This window comes from the organism of the source record quoted next, unplaced genomic scaffold, assembly GCF_019419815.1.
Source record: "Pyrus x bretschneideri cultivar Hongxiangsu unplaced genomic scaffold, Pyrus_bretschneideri_v1 Contig71, whole genome shotgun sequence".
Taxonomy (NCBI): domain Eukaryota; kingdom Viridiplantae; phylum Streptophyta; class Magnoliopsida; order Rosales; family Rosaceae; genus Pyrus; species Pyrus x bretschneideri.
In genome coordinates, this window is record NW_025999811.1 from 1,725,519 (window position 1) to 1,752,178 (window position 26,660).

The 26,660-nt window shown below is 36.8% G+C and overlaps 1 protein-coding gene across 1 annotated transcript; it reads left to right on the forward strand.

Annotated features, from left to right (window-relative positions):
• Positions 1-7,241: 7,241 nt before the first annotated feature.
• On the forward strand, positions 7,242-14,960 carry LOC103927280 (transcription repressor KAN1). Its single transcript, XM_048574429.1, has 6 exons — positions 7,242-8,780; positions 8,922-8,998; positions 9,711-9,756; positions 10,206-10,380; positions 13,360-13,456; positions 14,371-14,960. The coding sequence occupies exons 1-6, from the start codon at positions 7,931-7,933 to the stop codon at positions 14,482-14,484; spliced, it is 1,359 nt and encodes a 452-aa protein (XP_048430386.1). The 5' UTR covers positions 7,242-7,930; the 3' UTR covers positions 14,485-14,960.
• The last annotated feature ends 11,700 nt before the right edge of the window (positions 14,961-26,660 follow it).

Consider the following 26,660-nt stretch of genomic DNA (forward strand, 5'->3'; position numbering starts at 1 on the left):
AAAAACAAAGAGAAATGTGCTAAAAGCTAATCTTTTTAGAGATAAACGAAATACAAGAGTTAGAGGCAAAAACCTGTGTTACAACCACCACTAAGTAGTCAAAAATGAAGGCATGCCTAGCAGCTGTAGGGATAGTACGATCTCAAATATACTTTTATTCTAAATTATGTGTGAGAAGCTAAATATGATGAGTAAAAATCAGCTTTCTTACACTAAATTGGTATCGAGCTCGCCATCTACGAGATTTATATTTAATATGAATATCATTAGACTGTAGTACTAAGCGGCAACAACTTTCTGTAGTTAAGAACAAAATAAATCTAATTTTTAATTACTTTTCCGTAAGAATAAACCACCTAACTTTGTATTTGGGAATTTTTTTTATGCATAAAACAATGCCCAGAATACAAAGCAACTTTAAATGGCTTGACAACTATAATGGACAGAAATTGCCTTCTAATATAATTGAAGGTCTCAAAGGGCTGACCTACATCCCATGTAAGTTTCTCTTGATACTTCCTTCCTCCTGGTACGTATATCCTTATATTTTAGTCACAGGTAGCTAAACAACAAAATTGAAGGCCGATCATTCCATGGTTTATGCCACTTATCATGGTATGTCGATATGCAGCCTGTAAACTGCACCCAGTTACAATATTCATACCTCAATTTTACAAACACTACGTCCAACATTTGGTGCCTAAGATTGAATCGGAATGAGTAACTCTCTAGATTTAAATATATTAAAGAAAAAAATAAAGTCAACTTCTAAATTTTGCCAAAATTGAAGGTGGAAGATGAATTAATCATGAAGAAAACTTAACTTTTAAAGTCGTATCATTTTATAGGGACTGGAAGATGATAAGTTTCCTACATGATATATATGAAGAAACTACATTTACTTATTATACCTCAAAGGAAGTTAAAGTTTAACCGTGCAACTAGTTGACCACAAAGGAAGCGCCAAAGTGGGTATAAAAGGAAGCAAGTGAGAGTGGGTGAAAAAGAAATTGAGATTTGGAGGTCGGTAGGGTTTGTGGTGTCGGGATATGGCATGATATATATCATTTACAGTACATTTTTTGCATTTGCGTGGTGGTCTTTCACCTTCAATACATTCGCTCGTCAAAGGGAGGAGCCACAAAGGGACCCCTACCCTCCATCCCCACCCCCACCTCGCAATTGTTTCTTAATTTCTTCGTACCCTCACATCACATAAAAGTCACTTTACATCTCTCTAGGAATTGATGCTTAATTCATTAGACAACAACTTCATACATGCATACACACACAGAGATATGTATCCAGTCGTATAGGTATAACTATATGCATGCATATCAATATAGAGCATACAGAGTGTGCGTGTCACTAATAGTAGTTCGGCGTTGAGAGAGACAAAGCACTGACCCTCCGGCTAATCCTAACTTATCCCCTCCCTCACTCACCAAAAGGGAGTTACCCTAAAGCTTAGTTGATGTTACATTCGTGATTTTTCCTCTTTTGCTACTTTAGGTTTTTCATTTGTAGCTTACTTCTTGTTTGTAGTTCATATGATTTCTGTTAGGATACGTTTGGGAGAGAAATTTTCAAGTCATGAGATTGAAAGCCAAATTACGGGCACATATGAGAAAGATTAGCTAATCCCTCTTTGGAATGTGTCATTTGCAAATTTCTCTTACATACCTTTGTAACTCTCTATGGTGCATTCCTAATCCCACTATCCAACTTTTTGTGATCATTTTCTTTATAATTTGGCTTTCAATCCCATGACTTGAAAATTCCTCACCCAAAAATAGAGTTAGTTCAAGTGTCATCAAACTAGCATTCACGTAAGCCAAAAAAAGGATTTTTTTTTAATTTTATTTTTACGATTAAAAGCGGTAATCTTAATATCTACACTAAAAAAAAGAAAAAAAATTTAAACCTGAGACATGGTGATTTAAGAGAAAACCCCTATTCAACAAAACAATCCACCACTTGTCTTAAAGAAAAATATTAACTTGATGGTTGTATATCCACTAGGAGTTTAGGGTCAAGGATTAGTACCTTGATATGACTGACTTCAAACAATATTATTGTGCAAAATGTTTTTATTGCCAGACGAATCTGGACCCCATTCCGATTGGATATTACAGCAAATTCCAGCCTTAAAACGATCACATTCTTATTTAATAGCTTTAATTTTTCATTAAAATTCTGCTACTGGGCGAACAAAAATATAACCTTTCTTTTCCTTTCAAAATTTTCTTTACTTTGTACGTATCGTTAATAGTATGAAAAACAGTTTGAATCTTACATGTAAGGATCTGTTAGATCGTGCAACAGTTAAATATTACATAAAAGTCATATATATCATTGAGTTAAGTAAATTGTGGTATTATTCACACACTTATTTTTATTTCTTACACTTATTTCAATTTTTGACTATCAGATCGAATAAATTGAAAAAAATCAATGAACAAAAATTAATAACAGTGTATGAGAGATAAAAAAAAACATGTGAATAACACTACCTTAAGTGAAACGTAGCATGATAGACAGACTTTTTTTTTCACTTTATTTGTTTTTAGTTTCAACAAAGTTTGATTGTGGGACCCAAGGTAATCAAACGGCTCAGATTAAATGGGGAATGAGCATCATTTGTATGATATAGGAGGAGCTGTACCAAACAACGAGTATAATGGTACACAGGCCATTCCATATTCTCTACCATACATTCTTATCAAACTGGCCGCCAATAAATGTGATACGTGTGGGAAAATCTTCTGCTCAGATAATAATAACCTAATGATGATCAATGGGGAGAATTTCTTAGAATTCGAAAGTTTTACCAAGAACAATCATTCTTAATTAAGGACAACCTAAAGCCTTATGTATTAATTGTATAAGTTCATTTTCTAATAGTCTTTAATAACAAAGAAAAATTAGTTATAGAGATATATGGGTACATTATATATATATGGGTACATTATATATATTCTTCTGTTAAATTTGTAGATACATTTTCTGAAGGAGCGTTTTGATATAAGCGCCTCGTTTTTTAATTTTTTAGATTAAATATACACTTTTTTTGAAAATTTGATCAAACATTTTCCTAAAATTTTGGTTATTAATTTTAGTTTTTCACATAAGTTAAATTTTGTTTAGAATTTTAGTTTTTCACGACTTTTCCTGGACATTTGGTTTTTTTTTTCTTTCCCTCTTATCCCTATATTTATGCATTTGTTATCCATCTCTATGCATTTATTTATTGTTTGTTATAATTTTACTTTTTTTTTATGTGAATATACTAGAATATTTATAAAAAAAAATTGACAGATTTTATTATTTAGAAGACCCAACACATAATAAAGATTTGTTTGATTATATAGCTACGTCTAGTTACCTATAATATGGACACATTTAGTTTTATAGTGGATTTGATTTTTTGTATTTCTTGGTACATTTGGAATGTAAATGTACCAAAAGGTTTATCTGATAGAGACATTTGGTTTTGTGGTATGTTTTTATTTTTTGTTCATTTGGTCTTTTGGTACATTCGGAATCTAAACGTACCAAAAGGGTTACCTGACAATGGGCACATTTGGTTTTATGGTACATTTGAAATTTTGGTACATTTGGTTTCTCTATACATTTGAAAGCTAAATGTACCAAAAGGGTTATATAACAATCGGTACATTTGGTTTCATGGTACATTTGAATTTTTGGTACATTTGGTTTTTCGGTACATTTGAAATCTAAACGTACAAGTCGATACTTTTGTTCTCAAATGTACCATAAGTTTTAAGTATATTTTTTATATATCTATACGTGAAAAAAATGTGTACTAAAGACTTTTTATTGACACATTTTTAATAGAAAGAGAATTTAAAAAAAAAATATTGATAATAAGGTAATGAGGAATTAGTTAATTAATTTTTTATTTTATCTTATTAAAAAAATTGTCATTTAATGCGTAAAAGGGGATTGATGAAATTAAATTCCTATATTATAGGCAATTAGTTGCTAAGCTACCTTATGCCTCTATATAAATGCATTTAAATTAATGACATGGAAATTAAATAAATAGAAAATTATTAAGTTGACAATTGATCAAAGCACCTTAATCAAATATTTAAAAAGGATGAATGTTTAATCTAACAACTATAGAAAAGATGTAGGGCATTCTAATTTTCCCTTTTCTGAAGGTTCAAATTCTTTTTTTTTGCAAATAAATGTGTATATATGTGTGTGTGTGTGTATATATATAGGTTGTACGTAATTACGTATCATTTTATTTACATGTGTATTTTCTTCATGCGTAGTTTGCACTTGCTGTTGATAGATATTAACAACCCTAATACATGACAAGATAGAGGTCGATTAAAGTGGGGAGAGATAAAGAAGACATAATTGGTACCAAATAAGAAAGAAATGCAATGATGAAAAAACATACATTCAGGAGCAATATTTGGCGTGAGAAAGGCAACAAGTTAGTTTTCGCTATTTGCTGGTGGCTCGAGTGTGCTTCAAGAGGTTTGACTTTTAAGTTTTTAAGGTGTTTTAGGTTTTTTTTTGGCATCTGTTATAACTTGAGTTTAACTTCTTGCAATTCATACCATGAATTCTAATTCTATCTTTTCTTGTCTCATAAGGATTTGGTTCCTTTTTAGTAGAATTAGGGTTTGTAACTTACATAACGGCCTGGTTGCGATTTATAAATTCATTCACTATCGTGTGTTCATTAACTAATAATTTAAAAGTATTTTGGAAACATTGAGTGACACACCCCGATCCAAAAATTGGGGCGTGCATCCAAAAATTGGAGCGTGCAATGGCCGTCACCTCACGTGACGGCTAGCACGCTCCAATTTTTGGATCGGAGTGTGTCATTGAGATTCAAGTGTGGAGTAAGAAGTAATATAATTTACTCCACCTGAGTTTGCAGCTGCTATGGTGAAGCCTTGCTCTTAATTAATATCTAATGTACGAGAAAATCTTAAGCGGCGGTGGTAATGATGACAGTAGCGAAAGTGATGACAACAATAGTGCTTGAGGTGGTGACAATGGTCATGATAAGGTTGTGGTGGCATACTCGAGTTTTTTTCCTTCTTAAAACTCTAACTCTGTTTTTTATCTGCAGATTTTGTGTTATATAATTTCTTTTTTTAAATTCTATTCTTGAAAACGCATGAAACATTAATCTGATGCTTTATAGAATTTAGCTTAAATATTATTTTCTACGTATTCTATTTCCGGAGTTTGCTTTTAAAGTACAACCTACTAAAAACATATTACACTCGTTAATGGATGTGTAAAACGAAAACCTATTCTGCAAAACGTTACCAACACAAACCCTTATTTTTCTATATGCTACTTTCATTCTAGGTGTTGTCTTTTCTTTTTTAATTACTCATTCCAGCTAATGTTGCCCTGGTAGTTGTTTGATACGAACCCCAAGGTCTGGAGACAATGAGGTATGCATGCATATCACCTACCTCCCGCATTTATCCAAACAAAATTTAATAGAATACATCTCTCTTCTGTAACAACACAAGTGATTATTTTGTGGAATTCTTTTTGGAGGAGGATGTGATAGAAACTGTGCTCCTAGAAAGCAAAACCACGACATTTACATTACCCAATTCATCATTTAATGCACCATCCAAAACATCACCTATGGTTGAGTGATTCAAATTCAGTAGGAGTAATGACATTCGTACCATGTTTTTGTACCACATCTTCATACCACTTTAGGTGGCATTTGATATGGACAGCCACATCATTTAAATTAATCAGATTTTTAAATTTAGTTTATTATTTAATAAACTAATAATTAAGAAAAACTAGTTAATTAAATAATGATTGTGGTATACGAGGAGTCTTTCTCCTTTCTTTCATTGGGTTTTGCAAATCTTTCAAATGATGTGGCTGTCCACATCAGATGCCACCTAAGGTGGTATAGAAATGTAAAAACATGGTATAAATAGTAGAAACCCTACATCAATTATACGTTAATTAAAGGATTAACATGACAAAGAAAGAGATATTTAATTAAATAAGTAATAGCAAATCACGCTTTAATGCAATGACGAAAAGTAATTATGTTTATGTACTTTGGTGCAGTATTCGATCCTCACGATTTCCCTTTTCTCTAACAAGTAACAATTTAGCCCACTAACGCTATCATGCCACTGAAAAAAATTAAAGGAAAACTAATGAAAAATGCTTGAAAACTTTGAGTTTTAATGATATGGACAAAATAAAGGGTAAAGTGAATAGTATCAGGATTGACTTTTTAGTGTAAAAATGTGGTTTTTCGTTAAAGTAAACAATACCGTGGGCTTTTCGTTAAAACTCACAAAAATTAAACATATAATTACTTATCAATATTATACTTTTTTATATATGCAGGTGCATATGCCAATGAAGAGGGGGAGGGTGAGATATACACTACTTTAACTAACTTGATTAAATCCAAATGGTTAATGTTAGGGAGATTAAATTTGTCGATAAAATTTTGTAAACCAAATGACCTGGAAATTGATGATTAAGTTATTACTTGAGTGTTGATAAACGTGTTTATTCCTATTAGTGACAAATCATTTAGTTTACAAATTTTGTCGACAAATTTAGTCTCCCTAACATTACCCAATCTAAAATTGCGTTACTGATATGATGAAGGATGTCATTGGATTTGAAAACCCTAGCTAGCTGCAAGCATAAGAGTGAAGATAGTTAATGACGGATGAGGATGGTGGGCTCGGACAGGAGAGAGTCATGTGGGAGAAAGACATAATAAAAACCATGTGTGCCAGACAAGTTTGGTGAGAGATTAGAAGGGAATATATGGGAGGGCTATAGGGGAAGAATTAGAAGGTAAAATAATTAACGTGGGATTAGGGTTTGCGATGCGTACAGTATGCAAGCAAACAAAAACCCCTTTGTGGGTCTCTAGCTAGCTCACTCAGATATCATAAGGTCAATGCCTCAATCTTTTTAAAATATTAACTTATCACACACACAATTTCAGAATCTCACGAGAATTTGGAAAACCCAGAGACAGAATTTTATGTCATTATACTATTATATATATTATGTACGTCCAATCTGTAGAAATATAAGCAATAAAATTCAAACCCTATATTAGTTATATATACATTTCTATTGAGTACTGTACTGAGAAAAAACAAAATTGTATATAAAATTACAAAGATAGAGAGAGAAGAGGACCAAGGAGCGCAGTGGGTGGGGGGAAAGGAATCAGAGACGAGGGTGTCTTTCTCTCTCTAACATTTTTTATCCCGTCGTCTGCGGAGCAGGGAAATCTGAAGTGACCATATTTTTTGGTGCATTTGATGGGTTTTGACCAGAGAGAGAGAGAGGAGAGAGGAGAGAGGAGAGAGAGTGAGAGACCTTGTGCTCTTTCTTTTCTTCTCCGTCTAGTGTCATTTTCCAAGATATACTCTCGAGGATAACCAAACCCAAAGCCTACAACTTATGGCTTTCTCTCTCTCTTCCTTTTTTCTTTCTTTTTTTTTCTTTCCATGACTTATCTCTCTCGCTCTCTTTCTCTCTCGTGAGCATGTCTGTTTGTTCCAGAAGATTGCTGTCTTCGTTTGCTTTAGCTCAATATCCCTTTTAACTTGTTCCCGCACTCAATAATTTGGTCTTCAAAGCACGCTCACACAACAGCAAGCTTTCTTCTTTGTTCTTCATTAATTGAGATAGCTAGCTTTCCAAATATTATTTGGAAGAAAAAAAAAAAAAACCCAAATCTCCCCCAAATATCTTCAAGCTCAAAAGAAATTACCTCCACCTTTTTCTTTAACTCTTTTCCTCAACTTTCTTCACTCACAAGTTGGATTTGAGTAGCAGCAGGGAAGCAAAAAAGAGAGGAAAAGAGGGGTAGCTTGCTAGTATTTGGTTTGGTAAAGTAGTGAATCAGAAAATGCCCTTGGAAGGGATTTTCATAGAACCCTCTTCAGCCACAACTACGACTAGTTCTTGTCCAATTCCTGATCTTTCTCTTCACATTAGTCCTCCCAACACTTCCTCTAATTCATCATCAATTTTCAATACCACCATTAGTGAAACCCAAAATCCCAGTACTAGTAATTCCCAAGCTCACACTGAGCTATCCCTAGGGCGATGCTTCACCGGCGGAGCTCACGAGCAAGAACCACCACAAAACCCTTATCAACAACAAAGTTTTCATCTTCACCGTTCCAACAGTCATTTAAGCCACTTAAATCACGGTGTTTCGCTGCTTGATGTCTCGTCATCAGAGGGTTTAAGGCCGATTAAAGGGATTCCGGTCTATCATCAGAACCGTTCATTCCCCTTCTTGCCTATGGACAATATGATCACAAGAGATCATCACAAGGATTCAAGGATGTGCTTCTACCCAAAACCTCCTCCACCTTCTTCCTATAACCATCCTTCTTTTCCTTCAGCTGCCTCATGCTCCCCTAATATGCCGTCTGCGCCTTATTTCGGAGGAGGAGGAGCCGGCGGTTTTGATCCCATGTCGAGATTTACCAGGTTCTCACCCGTGGATGTGTTTAAATCTAACAGTCAACTGCACCACCACCATCATCTTCATCAACTTCATCATCACAATCAGTATGGTAGTGGAGGGGTTGGACCAATGTCTGAGGGATCTCATCACGGTATCATGAGATCGAGGTTTTTGCCAAAGCTGCCGACAAAGCGGAGTATGAGAGCTCCGAGGATGCGATGGACAAGTACTCTCCATGCCAGATTCGTTCATGCTGTTGAGTTTCTTGGTGGCCATGAAAGTAATCAATAATTCAAAACCTCCTCTCTTTTTTTCTTCACCTCTTAAGATATATTTGGAAAAGAAAATTCTCCTCATAATTCCTTCATTTCTTGTTCTTAATTTCCTTTTATTTCGCGTAATTTTTTGTTATGATTTTTAGGAGCTACTCCGAAGTCAGTTCTTGAGCTCATGGATGTCAAGGATCTCACTCTAGCTCATGTCAAGAGCCATTTACAGGTAGCAAGCTACTCTCTCTCTCTCTCTCTCACAGTCAATCATGTGGGGCAGTGTTTCTCTCTATTACACGAGGCACAGTTACCAACGGGGAGCTGTGAATGAAAAGAGTAGTAAGCTATATTATTTGTTTTGAGTCTGTCTGAAACTTCTGAACTACTACACACTGACCTCTCTCTCTCTCTCTCTCTGTACTTAATTTCAGAGAAAAACTTTAAAAAATGGATGATATAAAACAGACAAAAGTGTCATCATTTCCCAATAATGAAGATTGTTCATAATTACTTCCTTATCCAACATGAACCTAGTGATTAATGTTCCGTCCTTCCTTCGTTATTAATTTATACATGAAAACCAAGACAGTCCCAGAAGCCCGCGGAGAGAGGAACCTAGCTACAAATTAAGAGATCCGAATTGTATTAATTAATTAGTTAATTAATGGAAAGAGAATAGTTTTATCATTTTTATGTGTATGTGTTTATTTAGACTTTTGAATTTATATTATGAGTGCTGATTGAGAACAATTTTTCAGATTATATTATTTAAACCACATGATGTACCGATTGACGGTTGAATTCCCTCTTAAGATCATTAACAAAATGAGTCAAACCTTCAACTACTACATTATTTGGTTTACAAAATATGGTATAAGATGATACCCCTAACATTTTCCTTATTTTAATATTAATTAATTAAATGGCCAATGACTTTGCAGATGTATCGAACTGTTAAGACCACTGACAAGCCTGCAGCTTCTTCAGGTAATTCGTATTGCTAATCGTTTACCTCTTTTTCTGATTTTTGCTCCTTTAGCAGCCTTAACTTTTTCGTACTTATTACCCTTCACTTGACATTAATTTTTTACCGCACACATTTGGAAATTTTTTTGCTTTCCTTCCCTGTTGGTATTTGTTGTCCTTTTAATTGTACTTTAACCCCTATCATAGATCGACCTAGCAGAGCTTGCTGCATGTATTTGTAGGCAACATTTGACCGTAACACCTAGCTAGCTAATACATATATGCATTCATGCATCCCATGCTTGCATTCCATGCATACATCATTACCATGTCATGAATCATGATACACATAATACTAATGTACCCCATATACAAATAATACAAATTTACATTGTACATATGTAGCTTAGAAATAATTCTTATATGGATGGACCTTAATTAACTTCGATTTGTTTTCCTTTGAAATTAAGGGCAATCGGATGGATCTGGCGAGGACGACATCCTCTCTCCGATTTGCAGCGCAACGGATCAGCATGCCCTACGCAATACTCAGCAATTTCCAGAGCAAAGAGGACCGTCCGATCGGTCTGTGCAACCAGAGGCGGACTACACTTCCAGTACCACTCTTTGGAGTAACTCTTCAAGGTAGGGTCCTCATCACTCTCTCTTTCTCTCTCTCTAATGTTATATATATATATATATGCCTGAACTTTTAAATAGTGCATGATAGTTTTTCTGGGGGAACTTAAATTATAAGCGTACTAGTACTGCTTCCTTTTTTGGCTTTTGCATGGTACCTTATGTAGCTTAATGTAAAATCACGTCCACCATCTTTTAACAAAATAACAGGGTTCCTTGTGGGCTGTGGCCAAGCAGCTTTTGCTTTATTTTCTGCTGGTTATTTTCCTCTTTCTTCGTCTTTTCTCTTCTGCAAGATTTTTTTTGGTTAATTAAGAAATCTTATTAAAATAGCTAAGAATCGCACTAATAATGCTCAAGGTAAGAATTAAACAATAAATTCCATTATACAAAATTACAAATAAACTAAAGAAACAATTTTAGATCAATATTCTTTCCTTTTTAAAAATAATTCCTGCGCAAATGATGAGATTTGTGGCATAAGCATTAATGGGTTTTAAAGAAAAAGTAGCAAACACAATCAGAATCGTTAGCTGAGATAAGAAAGCAAATAGTAACACTTTTTCTTTTTTCTTGAGAATTATTAAATAAAACTTGGTACTGTTTTTTGGTATTCCTTATGTTACCGATATTATAATCTGGTTCTTATTCTCTCCACGAGGACGTCGCAATATATGACCAAAAATGTCATTCCCTCTTGCTCTTGCTCCCCCCTTTTTTCCAAAGTTCGAATAACTATATGTTATTTTATAAATTGTACTCCACCCTTGACATATACCCAGTCATGTCAAATGTCATTTAGCTTCTCTTTGACTAAAACAAAAAGATAAAGTCCTCTTTTTGTGTTTCCTTTTATTAGTTTATTTCTTCAAACAAATTAAATTTAAGAAAATTTGAGAGCAACTCTTCAGGGAAGTGTTCCTTAACTGTGTGCACTCATACCAACTTATCATACACCCAACCGTAGCAATTTGAGTCTGGCCAGTGCCTCATACGGCTGTTGGGATTATCTAACTAGGTGCCATATTCTGAGGACAGTATCCAATACATGGCAGGAATGTGAATTGTGGAGAGGAAGTATGCGAATGGCGATGACAACTAATGACGGAAAAATCTGCTCCAATGCGACTCTTGGCATGTGGATCGACTAGGGCACGTAGCCTGGAGTCATGGCCCTTTGGTTAGGGAGCTAACTGTAACTTCTATCCCACCAGCTATAGCTAGATATAGGAGAGTTACTTGTGGATGCTACTAAACATGATCCGATGTTCTAATCAACTTGACTAGTTCAACAACTAGAAGATAAGTCGGATGAATTGAGAAGGGCTTATACATAATTTATAGAGTATTTAAATGAGTCCATTGTAAAGTTAGATAGGGAACTTAAGTTGCATTCTGTAATCCTCGCCTTGAGTGAGGAGAATAAATCTTTCCTAGGCTCTGATACCATGGCGACTTGAAGAATGAAAGCAAGCAGATTGAGAAAATCTTGAGAGAAAATGAAAGCTCTATATTTGATTGTCCGAAAAGAATGATTACATGGCAGTGGTGAGTACATCAATGTGTAAGTATATACCCAGATATTAAAGCAACCTCCTCTAACTAATTAATCAAGAGATTTAATGATTTAATGTTTAACTAATTGTAACAAACTAGTAATTAACAACAAACCATACATGTGACAAACAGATGTACTTTCTCAGTGCTTGAGTTATCAATGACCAAAAAATGGTGGGGTATGTACAATGATTGAAGAAATCCTGAAACTCATTTAAAGTACTAGAGGTAAGATCATCTCTCGTGTCATGTCAAGCATGACGTTGTTCTTGTGCCTCATCATGCCCGATTTTGTCTAGCTAGTTTTGGGTTTGTCCTGGATTTCCCCAGGGATATCCCAATTGTATGCAACATTCTGCCGTAGTTTTAGGCCTAGCATGATCATATATATATGCTCGTACTTTACTCATATGGTAGCTTGTATGTGGCTAGTTTTAGCTTGATACTAAGTTAAGCCTAATAAGGCATTTTGTTTGGGAAATCGTGTCTATTGGTTGTCTGATCATTTATCACGGCTATGTTCACTAAGCTCTTTTGGAGTTCTATTGTAGTTCTAATTATTATACTAAAGTTGTGATGTTTTTGACTTAACTGTGCACCCATACATAGGTCAATCCGTAGTTTAGTCTCGTATATTTGGTAGAGGTTGAGTTTTGTAAGCTTGTGAGATTTGAGTGTATTGAGGATTCTCCATTAAGAATTGTGTTTAGAGTAGGTAGATTATTTAAGAATTCTGGAGACATGCATTCATTTCCTCTTCAATTTGCAATGTTCTCCTTCTTTTGTGAATTGATCATCGCTTGTGGGTTCAGCCCAATTCTGGTTTACGGTTTAGATTTCGCTCGTTGTGATATTTGGGTAAGGGTTTTCAGTTGTTGAACATGAATTCGTAACATTTACGATTCAAGCAAGGTTCTATATAAAAGACTGAAAGCAATGGTCATTGAAGGATCCGACCTAGCTAAAATGGAAAGGATAGCCATGAACCTTTGGAGCGAATTGTTTTTCAAAGGCTGAGTGTGAAATAGTGGGACGTACTTTATAAGAAGGAACTATGTGCTATTCTGCTGCTGATGATTGTGAAAAGTGTGTTACAAGACAATCATATTTATGCTAATTCTTTGATAACCACGAGCAGCCCAGCAGGTACATGTAATACGGTGTCAGTTTACTCTGTAAATGGCTGGTCGTGGCATAGTGAACCTAGAACTTAGCCTAATGAGTGGCCCTTTTTACTGGTGACCTTCTCTTCAACTTTAAGGAAGGTTTAGTTTAAGTCGACATAAAATTCTATAAAATTCACCACATGATTTAACGGGACAGTTTGTTATATTTTGATCGTTTGTGTTTCTACATATAACTTGAAATTTGATTTAAATTTCTTGCTAAAATTGTTTTTTTTTTCCTCCATGAAATTAATCTGAGTAGTAGAGAGGCATTTCCACATACTAATTCTCATGACATGGACGGGCAAACACCAGCAGTATCCTCCCAATTACAGAAAATATCTGGTCATAAAATTCAGGTACTAAATCAATGTTTTCCATTTTCATATTTATTTGATCAACAGATTATAGTATTTTAAATTCAATATCGCCTGTACAGAAAGCATCCACCGTACGAGCATTCATGCATAAGCATGCATAGTAGTCCATTATTTATAGCCTGAGGCACCTATAAAAGTTAATAGTTGTCTTGATTTTCATTTACAATGAAAAAGCTCTTTATTCCTTTTATTAGCAAATCACAATCTGACATGTATATAAAATGATATAAAAATAAACATCTATGCACACCGACCATACAAAAACTGTTCGGAAAATCATATTTATAAACCACAAAAAAGTGGGAGAAGAACCCATTTCTTGTTTGTAGACCATAGCAAAGTATAAATTCAATTCCTACATTCCACGTTTGCACTCTAAAAGTCAACTTAAAGCCCTAGCTCCCTTCTGAGCCCAAAAAGTGGTGTATCCCCTCTTTCTCTCGCTTCATTTTCTCATTCCCAAATGGCCACGGCCGCCACTGTGCACCCCTTGGTCACAGTCCAGTCTCTGGACGGCAACATGACCACCGACCAGACCCAAGCTATCCCCTTCCCCAATGTCATTAAGGTCTCCATCCAGCCCGACATCGCCACCTTCATCCACCTCTATTTCATTTTATTTTATTTATATACAAAAACATTATAATCGAAAACAGACCTTATGTGTTTTTAATTTTCATCATATGATCTAGTCTGTGATGAGAGAAATAAGCACAAAGCCTCGTGTGGTCGTCCGTTGAAAGTATTTCTCCCACCTTGTACGTATAATGCATACATATATGGAGCATCTCTTCACATGCACACCACTGCATTCAATGCATTTATTTGGTTATAACTTACCATACAGTTAAGCCATGCATTAATCTGGAAAAGGTTGTCTGAATGTCGTACAGGAATGTGATTCAAACAACCTGAAGAGCTATCTGGGATCTAACTTTGATACCAGACATCCAAGCTTGGAGTTCACGTTAGGCAGACCGGACTGGAATGGCAAAGCACATGAGTGATTCAGTTTTCTGTCTTTTCATGGTTTACTTTCTTGGAATCAAAGTGTTAGAAGAGCTTAAGTTGAGTTATTTGAGTGGATAGAAATTCTTTTAGGACTGTTATGAGCAGCTATATTATACGTAGCTGCTTCAGTTTCATAAGTCCTTTAACTGGGCGAACAAGAAAGAGAAGAAAAGGTGTGTATAGAGGGGAAGAGAATTCACATCAAAATGGTGGATTGGTTCGCCTCCTCATTTCGATTATGGCTATGTATATCCCAGCCATCCATGTCTGACAGAGACTTGGAATTTTCAGGGTAAAATCCAGCTTTGGTTCCGTGTAAGGAATCATCGTAAGTTCAACGGGAAAATCGTGATTTTCCGTGTTAGATAAGTGAGAGTTTACAACATCATACTTGTAATAGTTGGGAAGGGGTTTCTCATCAGAAATGAACAGAGCTTGTATTTCATCAGTTTGAATCTCTATTGCTGCCCAAGTACTTGTATTTCAAACAAATAGTTGGCACTGCTGCATAAAGTAAGGATTAAAACGCTTTTTCCAATTCAAAAGATTGGAGTTCACGTTAGACAAAGTTTATCAACGCTTCAGTAATAAACCAATCGTTAACTTCTATGTAATTTAGTTTTCAAAACTTTATTTATAAATTTAATCTCTTACTCCAAAAGATTTTCTTAATCAGGGGACTTTTTTTTTATCCGATATTATTGGTTTGTTCTTTATCTTAGAAGCAAGCCCAATCCCCAATGCTCCATTTTTTTCTAGTAAAAAAAATCAAAACTTTCAAAAAAAAAAAAAAAAAAAAAAACCCACTATAATATTGGATTAACCGTTCCAATATGGGTTTTAAGCTCCAACTAGGGTCGTAAATCGGCTTGAGCAATTCGACTTCAGCTTGTTTTGGGCTTGTTCAAGTTCAATTTATACCTGAATTGTTCAAGTTCAATTTATACCTGAAATGAGTTGAGTTAGAACAAAATACATGTTAGTCTCCTTAAAGAAATGAGCTGAGCGTAGCTTTGGTATGTTGCTTATAAAATTGTGAACTTGTATTTACTTAAGAGACAGCTCAGTTGTGTTCGAGTTTGAGATGATTTTCAAAATTGATCATGAAGTTTCAATTTTCTCATATTGCATTTTGAAATTGTATCAGTTTATATTTTGCCTCCTTGAATGTGTAATCATCCACTAAATTCAACAGTTCTTTTGTCAATATCTGGTGCTAGGTCCTAGGTTTATAAGTTAGTCCATATCAAGGTTTTAAAAGGTGCCAAGAGCTAGTCGGACGACACGCATGAGCCTAACCTAGGCGGGAGCTTAGGCAGTTTTTATTTTAATTTTAATTAAGTTTATTATATAAGAAATAAATATCTACTTATACTTAAAATACATAATTCTATTGGGTACATAAATTGCAAAATAGAATGACATATAAATTATAAAGTATTAGAACATGTTGAAAATGTGGGCAACGATCATATAATGTGTGTTCATTTAAATATTTAACAAGCCTCTTACAATTTATTGAAAAATTAAAATGCAAAATGAAAGTTATATTTTTTCCTATCTAAGAGAGAGTCGCGACCTAAACGGGTGCCTAGGCAGGTTTAGACGGGCTACCGAGCACTTAGGCAAGTCTATACGGGCTACCGAGTACCCAGGTGGGTTACGCAGACGCCTAGGCAGGTCTATGCACCCTTTCTTAATTTTCAAACTGTCACGTCCTGATCTTGACATACGTCCAGAATTGACACGTGCACAACATGTAACATATCAAATAACCAACGAAGCACAATATTATTCTCAAGCCAAAATGATCAACTAAAATAATAAAATAATAATAATAATAATAGATGCATGATTTAACATTAACTAATATCCAACGTCATTCCACAATCCCGTCAATAATAATAATAATAATCATAATAATAATAATATAATAATTAACTAATATCCAACGTCATTCCACAATCCTGTCAATTAATCAATTCATGAATCAAAGATGCATGATTTTAACATTTAACTATGTTAATTAATCAATGAGATAACATATCATTTCACGAATTTAATTAAGGAACTCTATATAATTCCCTACTTGGATTATGAGTAATAACATGGTAAATCTAATTTATATTCACAACGTCTATTGTGGGTAATTCCCATTCACTCGAATCTAGAGTTCTAGACTAGCCTTATGGAAATGAGCGAGAGCAAGGATTCCAAACCACTCAACGGAACCAAATATCAAGTGCCTTCTGGCAATCTACCATGATCTGTCGCATGTATAATCAGTGCCTACATCATAGGAATGGTGCACTGGGCAAATCAGAACTTGGATAAGTTGTGAAGCTCAACTGAGTGACAATAATACAAGTATGTGATATTCAATAAAAAGAAAGGCCATCGATCACAGTTTATAAATCTCAAATATAAGTTTATATTTATGAAATCATAATCAAGTCACTAAAAACTCTGAAGAAGTCACCGAGACATCCAACGGCTTTTCTAATTCAAACCACAAAGATTCTCAAAAACCGTCATTCATAAATACGTTAATAACTAGGGTTAGAAGGACTGTAGTTCGGCCAAAGCCTACATAAGTAACCAAACATGAAGTGGTCCCCCTATAGCGGATTAACCAAGCAGAGACACCTTTGAGAAACCATGTAGGTAGTGACCCCTAATCGCAGATTAACCAAGCACAATCCATAAATAGTATGATCCCCTATTGCAGATTAACCAAGCAGAACCATGGTCCCCTATCGCAAATTAACCAAGCAGGACCATTAGTGACCCCTCCCGTTGTGGATTAACCAAGTAGGGTTATAGGCAGTGATCACCCATCCTGGATTAACCAAGCATGATCACTCCTAAGTATATATGACCATAAGGATTGCCTATTGCGGATTAACCAAGCGCGATTCATAAATAGTATGGTCCCCTTTGCGGATTAACAAACTAGGACCATCCATGTACCACTGCTACATAGTGCAGACTTAGTGTCACCTAACCCCATGACACTAGGGTAACGGTCCCCTACTAGCCCTCAGGTTTAACAAACTTTTCAATATGCACTTCAAATCACTTTTTTCACAAATATTTCCAATCCGTGAATCAAATCACATTTAATAAAAATAGATTGATGGCCAATTATAAAAATCGCATTTTAATAGAAAACTACATTTATAAAACCAAGTCATATCCACAAAGGATACTAATATAAGAAAACAGGGTAATAACCATATCACATATATTAAAGTCACTCACCGAGACGAGTCCGCAAAGCCTCACTGAGTCTTTAGTAATACTAATTTTAGTAATTCAAATGGTTCAAGACAGGTTGACCAAAAGTCAACTCTCAGTCATTCAAATGGTTCAAGACATATTAACCAAAAGTCAACTCTTAGTCAACTGGTGGGGTCCACACCTTAGCAATTTAATCCGAAGATCCACACATCGTATTTTGGACACGTAGCTTCCTAAGGTCCACATTATGCTCATAGAACAACATACTAAAATCCTATCACGATTCGATGGTCGAATCTTCTCCAATCTTAAATTCAAGTGGCGATCAACAATTAGTTTTACAAACTTAAAAATCCAATTCGAGAAGATCTGTATGTCGGATTTCCGATCTGTCAATTCCTCGATCCTCAAATATTATGCACTATTATGTATTTAAGTTTGGTGCTGATCCAATAGTCGGATTGTCAATACATATAATAACCCCATAGCGGCCAACTAGGTGGTCAACTACAAAACTATACTAAAACATCGAAATTCCACTAAATAGATGTCAAATATGGAATTAGGGCATTAAAATGAGCCTAGGATGGTCAGGTGAAGTCTTGGCCCACGTGCCGCCGCACGCGGCGGACAACCGCCCAATTGCCCTGACTCGCCAGAAAATTCAACTATTTCTAAAAATTACCAAATTTCACAAAAATGTAGATCTTGATGAGTGGAGCAAGTTTCATACCTGTGACTAAGCCCAATTTGGCCGAGAAAAGCTTCAATTTCCCTCGAACCCGCCATGGTATGCTTCGATTCGTCACTTCCAGTGATCCACCGCCCCCAAACCTGCTTAGGCTTTGTTCCTGAGGTTGAGGGAAGCCTTTTGGTGGTGGTGGTTGACGGAGTTACCTTTGGATTTGATGGATCACCGCCCCGAAGCCCGTCGTACCCACCGGTGCATTTCTCCATAATCCCGAACCCAATCTCTTTAAATTTGGTGTGGAAATGGTAGAGAAAGGGGTCGAGATGATGATTGGGAGTGGTAGATCGGCCCAATTCATAGGAAAAACGATGAATTTTGTTGGAGAAACTCATGGGTCACAACGGGGTCATGGGTCAAGTGGGAACCAGTGCGGTTCCCCTCCTTCCCCTCATTCCCCTCATTCTTTTCGTTTTTCCTTCCCCTCATTCTTCTCATTTCTCCTTCCCCTCACCTATATGCGAAATAACTAAACTAATTAATTAAATACGACATATACTAAAAGGCTAGGAAAATCCCTTATAGTTTGCTCAAACAGAGGGTTTAAATATACGAAAACATTATACACGACGTCACGGACCCATACACGTCAAGCACATGTCGGCCGGTGGCCGGATGCGCCCTCACGCGATGGCCATGAGCTCACGCCGAACAAAACTGACGAATGACCGAGGAATATTCTGTTAAATACTAATGGTGTAAGTTACCTTTAACAACGTCAAAATATTCCGTTAACTTTAATGGAATATTCAATCTTCTTCTCCGGTGGACCTCCGTCGCCATCTGGTTCGTCGGAAAGTGGGAAAAGTTGTGGTTTTCTAGAAAATTTTCAAAACTTCATATCTTCTTCATTTCTCAACCATTTTTGACAAACTTTATATAAAAATGAAGCTGGGGAAGAGGAGAATAAGATTATACCTCTTAAAAGTCCAAAAGTTGGACAGAAATGGATCAAAATAAACTCAATAGCCTCGGACCTAAACTCGACTTCTCAAACCGTGGGTTTCCTTGTCGGCTCCACTTCAAAACTAGGTTAATGGCCTCAGGAAGTTGCCTAGATGCTTCCAAAAATCTCAAAATCTTGTAACTTGAATGGAAAAATGTTGGGGAAAACTCCACCTGAGTGGGAGCTCTGAGTTGCTTTAAGTTGGACTCAAAACTCGTCTATTTCGTGATCGGTTCGTACAGATGTGTTCGTGGGGATGAGAGGAACACTATGGTGGTTTAAAGGTTGATTTGTGAGGTTTGACGTTGGTGTGTGTGTTGCAGAAGGAAGAGAGTCACGACTAAGGGAAAGAGAAGAAGAAGATGAGAGAGAGAAGACAATTTTTGATTGGGTAGAGATGAGAGATGTCTGATTGGGTGAGGGAAGTAAGGAAAAAATCTGATTGGTGGTGAGGGTGAATAAGGCACGGTACAGATTTTAAAGGGAAAAAAGGATAGGATTTGTACAATTTCCGATTACACAAAATCTATTCCCTTATCAAAAATAGTAGTTTCCTACACTGAAAAATTAACGCACACGTGTACGAATTTACCCATTGTTAATGCACTTCAATTAAATGTAACTTTTTCGTTACAAGTCCATTTCGGGTATAACTTGCGCTCATGCGTTCGTAACAATGAGTACTAATTAATTACGACCATGAGAAAAATAAATTAAAAGTCGAATAATTACGTCCATGTCAGATTCCACTTTTGCAAAAAAAAAAAAAAAAAGGCATAAGAGTCAATTTACAGCATAAGCATCAATTTACACACTCGAGGAGAAAATTACATAGAAAATTTAGGGACAGGTTGTCACAATCTACCCCCTTAAGAAAATTTCATCCCTGAAATTTCAACACTACTAAAGATCAGTCAAAGAACAAACATGGATAAAGATCTCGCATACGCTCATCTATCTCCTAAGTAGCTTCCTCAACATAATGGTTTCTCCATAAGACTTTCACCATACAAACGGTTTTGTTCCTGAGAACTTTGTCTTTCCAGTCAAGAATCGTCACTAGAACCTTATCATAAGTCAAATCTGGGTTAATCTCTGATGGCTGAAGATGAATCACATGTGACGGATCAGAGACATATCTTCGTATCATGGACACGTGGAACACATTATACATTCTTGACAACTCTAGAGGTAGATTAAATCGATAAAAAACTTCACCGACTCGCTCAATAATCTGATATGGGCTGATGTAACGATGACTTAGCTTTCCTTTCTTTTTGAAACGTGCAACACCTTTCCATGGTGACAACTTTAAGAATACCCAATCTCAAACCTTATATACTCTTTTGTCGATTCTGTGCTACTTTCAGGTTCTCCTTTATCACTTGAATATTCTATGTCATCTCGTCCATAATTTCAGGACCAACCAAAACTCTTTCGCCGACTTCGGACCAACACAACAAGGTACGACACGATTTTCTATAAAGCGCCTCAAATGGGGACATACCAATGCTGAAGTGAAAACTATTGTTGTAGGTGAATTCTATCAAAGGTAAACGCTTGTGCCATATGTCTCCAAACTGCAGGACTGAAGATCTCAGCATGTCTTTCAACGTCCGAATAGTTCTCTCTGATTGCCGATCAGTCTGAGGATGATAGGCAGTGCTGTAAACTAATTTCGAACCTAGAGCTTCTTGAAAAGTTAACCAAAATTTCAAAGGAAATCTGGGATACCGATCAGAAATAATATTAACTGGAACACCAGGATACTTGACAATTTCAGAAACGTTCTGCCAACTGACTCAAAGGGTAGTTCTCACGAATAGGTAGGAAATGCGTTGATTTGGTAAGCCGATCTACAATCACCCAGATACCGTCATAGCCATTTCATGTACGAGGCAGCTTGTCCACGAAATCCATTGTGATATCTTCTTATTTCCACTAGGGTATGGGAAGTGGTTGTAGCAACCCAAATGGTTTCTTTCTTTCTACTTTGACCTGCTGATAGACAGGAGAACGACTCACGTACTCCGTAATTTCTCTTTTCATTCATAGCCAATAGTAGAAAGGTCAGATAGTATGATACATTTTAGTACTCTTGGGATGCATCGCATAAGCTGAAATATGTGTCTCATCAAGTATTTCTTTCTTCAGTTCTTTCACCTTCGGTATATACATTTGATCGCCTTGCATAAGTATACCATCAAGCCTTTGAATCCTGAGATCTCTTCTATTGCCGTTCGACACTACCTGTTTTAGCTTCTGGGATTCTGAGTCATTCATCTAAGCCTCGAGAACACGATCCAACAAAACTAGTCTGACTTGAAAGTTGGCAAGTAGGGCTCCCTAGTGATCCATTCCCAAAACTACCCCAGTAGATCTTAGGTCGGTGAGAAGACGAACACAACATGCATAAAAAGCATTGAGTCGACCGTGAGATTTTCTGCTGAGAGCATCTGCTACAGTATTCACACGACCATGGTGATATTCAGTGGTGCAGTCATAATCGCTAATCAATTCCATCCATCTACGTTACTGAAGATTAAGTTCTTTTTGAGTAAAGATATACTTGATGCTTTTATGGTCAGTGAAGATTTGACATGTTTCCCCATAAAGATAATGCCGCCAAATTTCAAAGCGAAAACAATAGTTGCCAATTCGAGATAATGAGTAGGGTAATTCATCTCATGAGGCTTTAATTGTCATGAAGCATACGTGATCACCTTTCCATGCCGCATCAATACACAGCCTAGACCATTCAGAGAGGCGTCACTGTAGATCTCGAAATTCCCATTGTCATTGGGAAGTGCCAAAACAAGTGCATGAGTGAGACAATATTTCAACTGTTGAAAACTCCGCTCATAATCATCACTCCATTCAAAATTAACTCATTTCCTAGTTAACCTTGTCAGAGGCAGGGCTATGGCTGAGAAATCTTTCACAAAGCATCGATAGTAGCCAGCAAGACCAAGAAAACTCGGTACTTTAGTGACAGTCTGAGGTTGCTCCCAGTTTTCCATTGCTGTTACTTTTTGAGGATCCACAAGAACACCCTGAACTGATATCACGTGTCCCAAGAATGCCACTGAATCATGCTAGAACTGGCATTTACTGAATTTAGAGTACAATTGATTCTCCCTTAGCTTCTTTAAAACCATATATAAATGTCTAACATGGTCAGCCTCGCTCTTAGAGTACACCAGAATGTCATCGATGAAGGCAATTACGAACCTGTTAAGATACAGGCGGAATACCCGATTCATCAGGTCCATAAAGCCTGCTTGAGCATTAGTTAACCCGAATGGCATCACAAGAAACTCATAATGACAATATCGAGTTCGGAAGGATGTTTTCGGAACATCATCATTTCTGATCTTCAATTGATAATAATTAGACCTTAGATCTATTTTCAAGAAAACACAAGAACCATGAAGCTGATCAAAAAGGTCATCGATACGAGGGAACGAATAACAATTTTTAATCGTCACCCGTTTTAGCTATCAGTAATCTATACATAGCCTCAACGTTTCGTTTTTCTTCCTCACCAACAATACTGGAGCTCCCCAAGGGGAAATGCTCGGTTGAATAAACCCTTATCAATAGGTTCTTGCAATTGGGTTTTTGATTTCCTCAACTCTGCATGAGCTATACGATAAGGAGTTAGAGAAATAGGATCAGTACCTGGAATTAGGTCAATGGTGAACTCCATTTCATGATTCGATGGTAGGTTAGGTAAATCGTCGGGAAAAACATTAGGAAAATGCCTGACTACCTGAATATCTTCCACACGAGCATAAGTCTCCTTAGTCATCACTAAATGAGCTAAGTAGCCTTAATAACCCTTCCTCAACATCCGCTTCGCCTTTACGGCAGAGATAACTCTATGTTTTAGACCACTGCATTTGTCAACAAAAGTTACAATCGGCATGCCTGGTCAATGGAATGTAACAACTTTTTGGTGACAATTCAACATGGCATGATTGTAATCTAACCAATCCATGCCCAAGATAACATCAAAATCAACAAATCCGGACCATTGAAATTTGATTCAACGGCTACAAACAGGGAAACCCATAAGCTCGCACCTTGAACCAAAGAGAAATCGGGAATCACGGTCTGGGTTCTTTGAACCCATAACCCTGCGCCTTGAACCAAGCCAAGCACCGAGTCACCAAGCCTGAGCCGCGGACTCTAGGTTGAAACCTAGAAACCCCGACGCCTTCCACAGCGTCTCCGCCATCGCAGGATGGCCTACATCCCATCCTTATACCTCGGGTCACCATGTTTGACAGCCTGAAGCTCGTCCCCGACATTGATTAACCAAGATTTGATTGAATCTTATCGGATTTTTTGAAAACCCGATTCGAATTTCTAGGGTTTTACAAAGAATGTCGAGTTTGTTTTTCAAATCTCCGTTCACATTCGAGGTCTCCCCACGACCTATAAACTCAGCCCGAGCACCATTGTCCCAAAGCATAGCCACTTGAAGTGGTGGCGCTTGCTTTCTTTCTCGATGAACACACCCAGCTATTGCTGGGTTGCCGTTTGGACCTAACCCGAGCCCTCATAGGCTCCTTCTCTCGACCTGTTTTCCTTTTCTTTGGGCTCACCTATAGTGACCCAAAACCCTTTGGCTCGGCCCACGTGAGACACCAGCCCAAGGGCTATGGTGTTCCCAAACACTGCAACGTACTAGATCGCGTCCTCCCATGGGCCCAAATGTTTCCCCCAACTTGCAAAGAAAAAAAAACCTAATATTTTTTGGGCTCGCCTAAAGCGTCCCATATGAAAATTTTATTTTGTTTAGTTTTTTGGGCTTGCCTGCAGTAGCCCATTTCCTTGGCCGGTCCTCCTCATGGGCTTGCAGTCCCACCCGAGACCACACCCAACCCACTCTAGGGCCTGGAATGCATGGCACACATTTTCTTAAGCCACCTGTGGGCTTAGTTTTTTTTTTTCTTTTGGGCCCAAGTTTTATTTTCCTAATTATTTTAGGCCCAATGGGTTTTATATTTTTTCACCCACACTTTAATTTGGCTCGAAGTCCGAATAATTAATTCAATTATAATTATAGACCTAAAAGTTCTATTTTTGCATATTCTTGTTGCATATTTCTGTATATATATTTGTGTTTTCCTGCAGGAATATATGAACCTGAAGTTCATAATTATTTCGAAACCTGAAGTTTCTTAAAAACATGCCTTGTTTGAAAACCTGAAGTTTTCATTTAAAAACATCACCAATGAAAACCCTAAGTTTTTTCATGCAAAATTAAACCAATACATGTCTAGTAGAACTTGTATGTTCTACTCCTATGTGAATGGATTGATTTTTTCTCCATTACACTAACAACATCTTGTCCATCTATTTTGTGATAAGAACGTATTGAATTTGAACAAACTCAACTTCACCGCTTTAGAGGTCTTTGGAAGAAACTATTTCAAGTAGGTTCAAGATGTGAAGCTCCACTTCACTGCAAAGAACTTGCATCCCATTATTGAAGAAGAGACAGGCAACCCTATTGGCGAAGCTGAAAAAGCCACTACTATGATCTTCATCCAAAGACATATCCATGACGCTCTGCAAACTGAGTATCTTGCTGAGGAGGATCCACGTGCACTATGGGTCGCTTTAGTTACTCGTTTTGATCACCAAAAAGACATATTCTTGCCTGGAGCAAGATATGACTGGCAGCATTTGCACTTCCAAGACTTTAAGTCTGTGAATGAATATAATTATGAAGTTTGTTGAATCCGATCACTTCTTAAGTTTTGTAACGAAACTTTGACCGAAGAAGATCTCCTAGAGAAAACCTATTCGACCTTCTCTACTTCTAATATTGTCCTGCAACAATAATATAGAGCTCAGAAGTTCACTAAGTTCTCAGATTTGATCTCTGTTTTACTTATTGCTGAAAAGCAGAACCAGTTGTTGATGAGGAATCATCAAGCTCGACCTACTGGGGCGACTGTTGTGCTTGAAGCACATTATAGCACCAACCAACACCCAAAATTCCAAAATAGGCATGCTAGGGGTGGCTAGAAGCCACCCCGCTAAGGTCAACAAAGTTAAAGCCCATCTAAGGGAGGAAACAAAGCTCAGGAGCACCCAAACCTCGCTCCTAAGGCCCCGAACTTCAAGAATAAAGGCAAAGCACTTGAAACCATGGATGCGGATATGTGTTATCACTGTGGTTCAAAGGACCATTGGTCCCGTGTTTGCCGAGCTCCCAAGAAGGTTGTAGATGAATATCATTCTCGTTGTAAAAAGTTTGAATCAAACTTCGTGCAAGTAGACGAACAGGAGCCTACAAAAATGGAGGTTTTCTGACTTTCAAGAGGATACCACCCCTATGGAAGATTAGAATCTTAGACATAAACTTATTTTTTAGCTGAAATAGGACAATGGGGCTGAATTCCACCTAGTGGCCGAACCCCTCCTTTGTTTTTGGTTAATTTTTGAACAATTTTCCTTTATGTTTGGATTATTTGTTGGTGATTTGTTTTTGGATATTAAGTTTTAACCATCCTTGAATAAATGAAATTATGTTGAATTGATATTTGCTTTTAGAACTTTTATGCATGTGACCGATTCAAATTAATTTTTCATTCTAGGTATGACTAGTGGGGAAGTTAGTAGTCTGGAAGATAATGCAACCACGCACACAGTTTTGCGTGAACGCATCTATTTCACTAACTTCATACCTAAAAATGCACCTTTGACAACTCTCTCAGGCCCATCCAACTTGTTAGAATGATACAGTAAGGCACGTATAATGTTGTCAAATGGTACAATCTTGACCATTGCTGAGGCACTCTATCTCCACGTTCTGGAAGAACGTTGTTGAGTTTCAAGGACATTGGAGATAACAATTACCATGTTGAAACCCACGTAGAAAACAGAGTTGAATTTCTGTGCATAACTTCCTACAAATATGCCCAAAAGCGTATTCTAAAGAAGATGGCGTATCCCGAGTGGTCTGTATACTACGACCATACGCCCCATAAAATGCCACTATGTGGCCGGCCCTACTACTGAGATCGTGCATGAAATTACACTTTGGCATGATTGTTTGAAACATCCTGGACGAATAGCCATGTGCCGTATCCTAAAATCATCACACGGGCATCCACTTACCCAAAGTTTAGGTTTGATCCAAGGAATCGCATGTCAAACATGTTCCATGGGAAAGCTTATTACTAAGCCTATTTATGACAAGATTCGTTCGAATCCTCCCA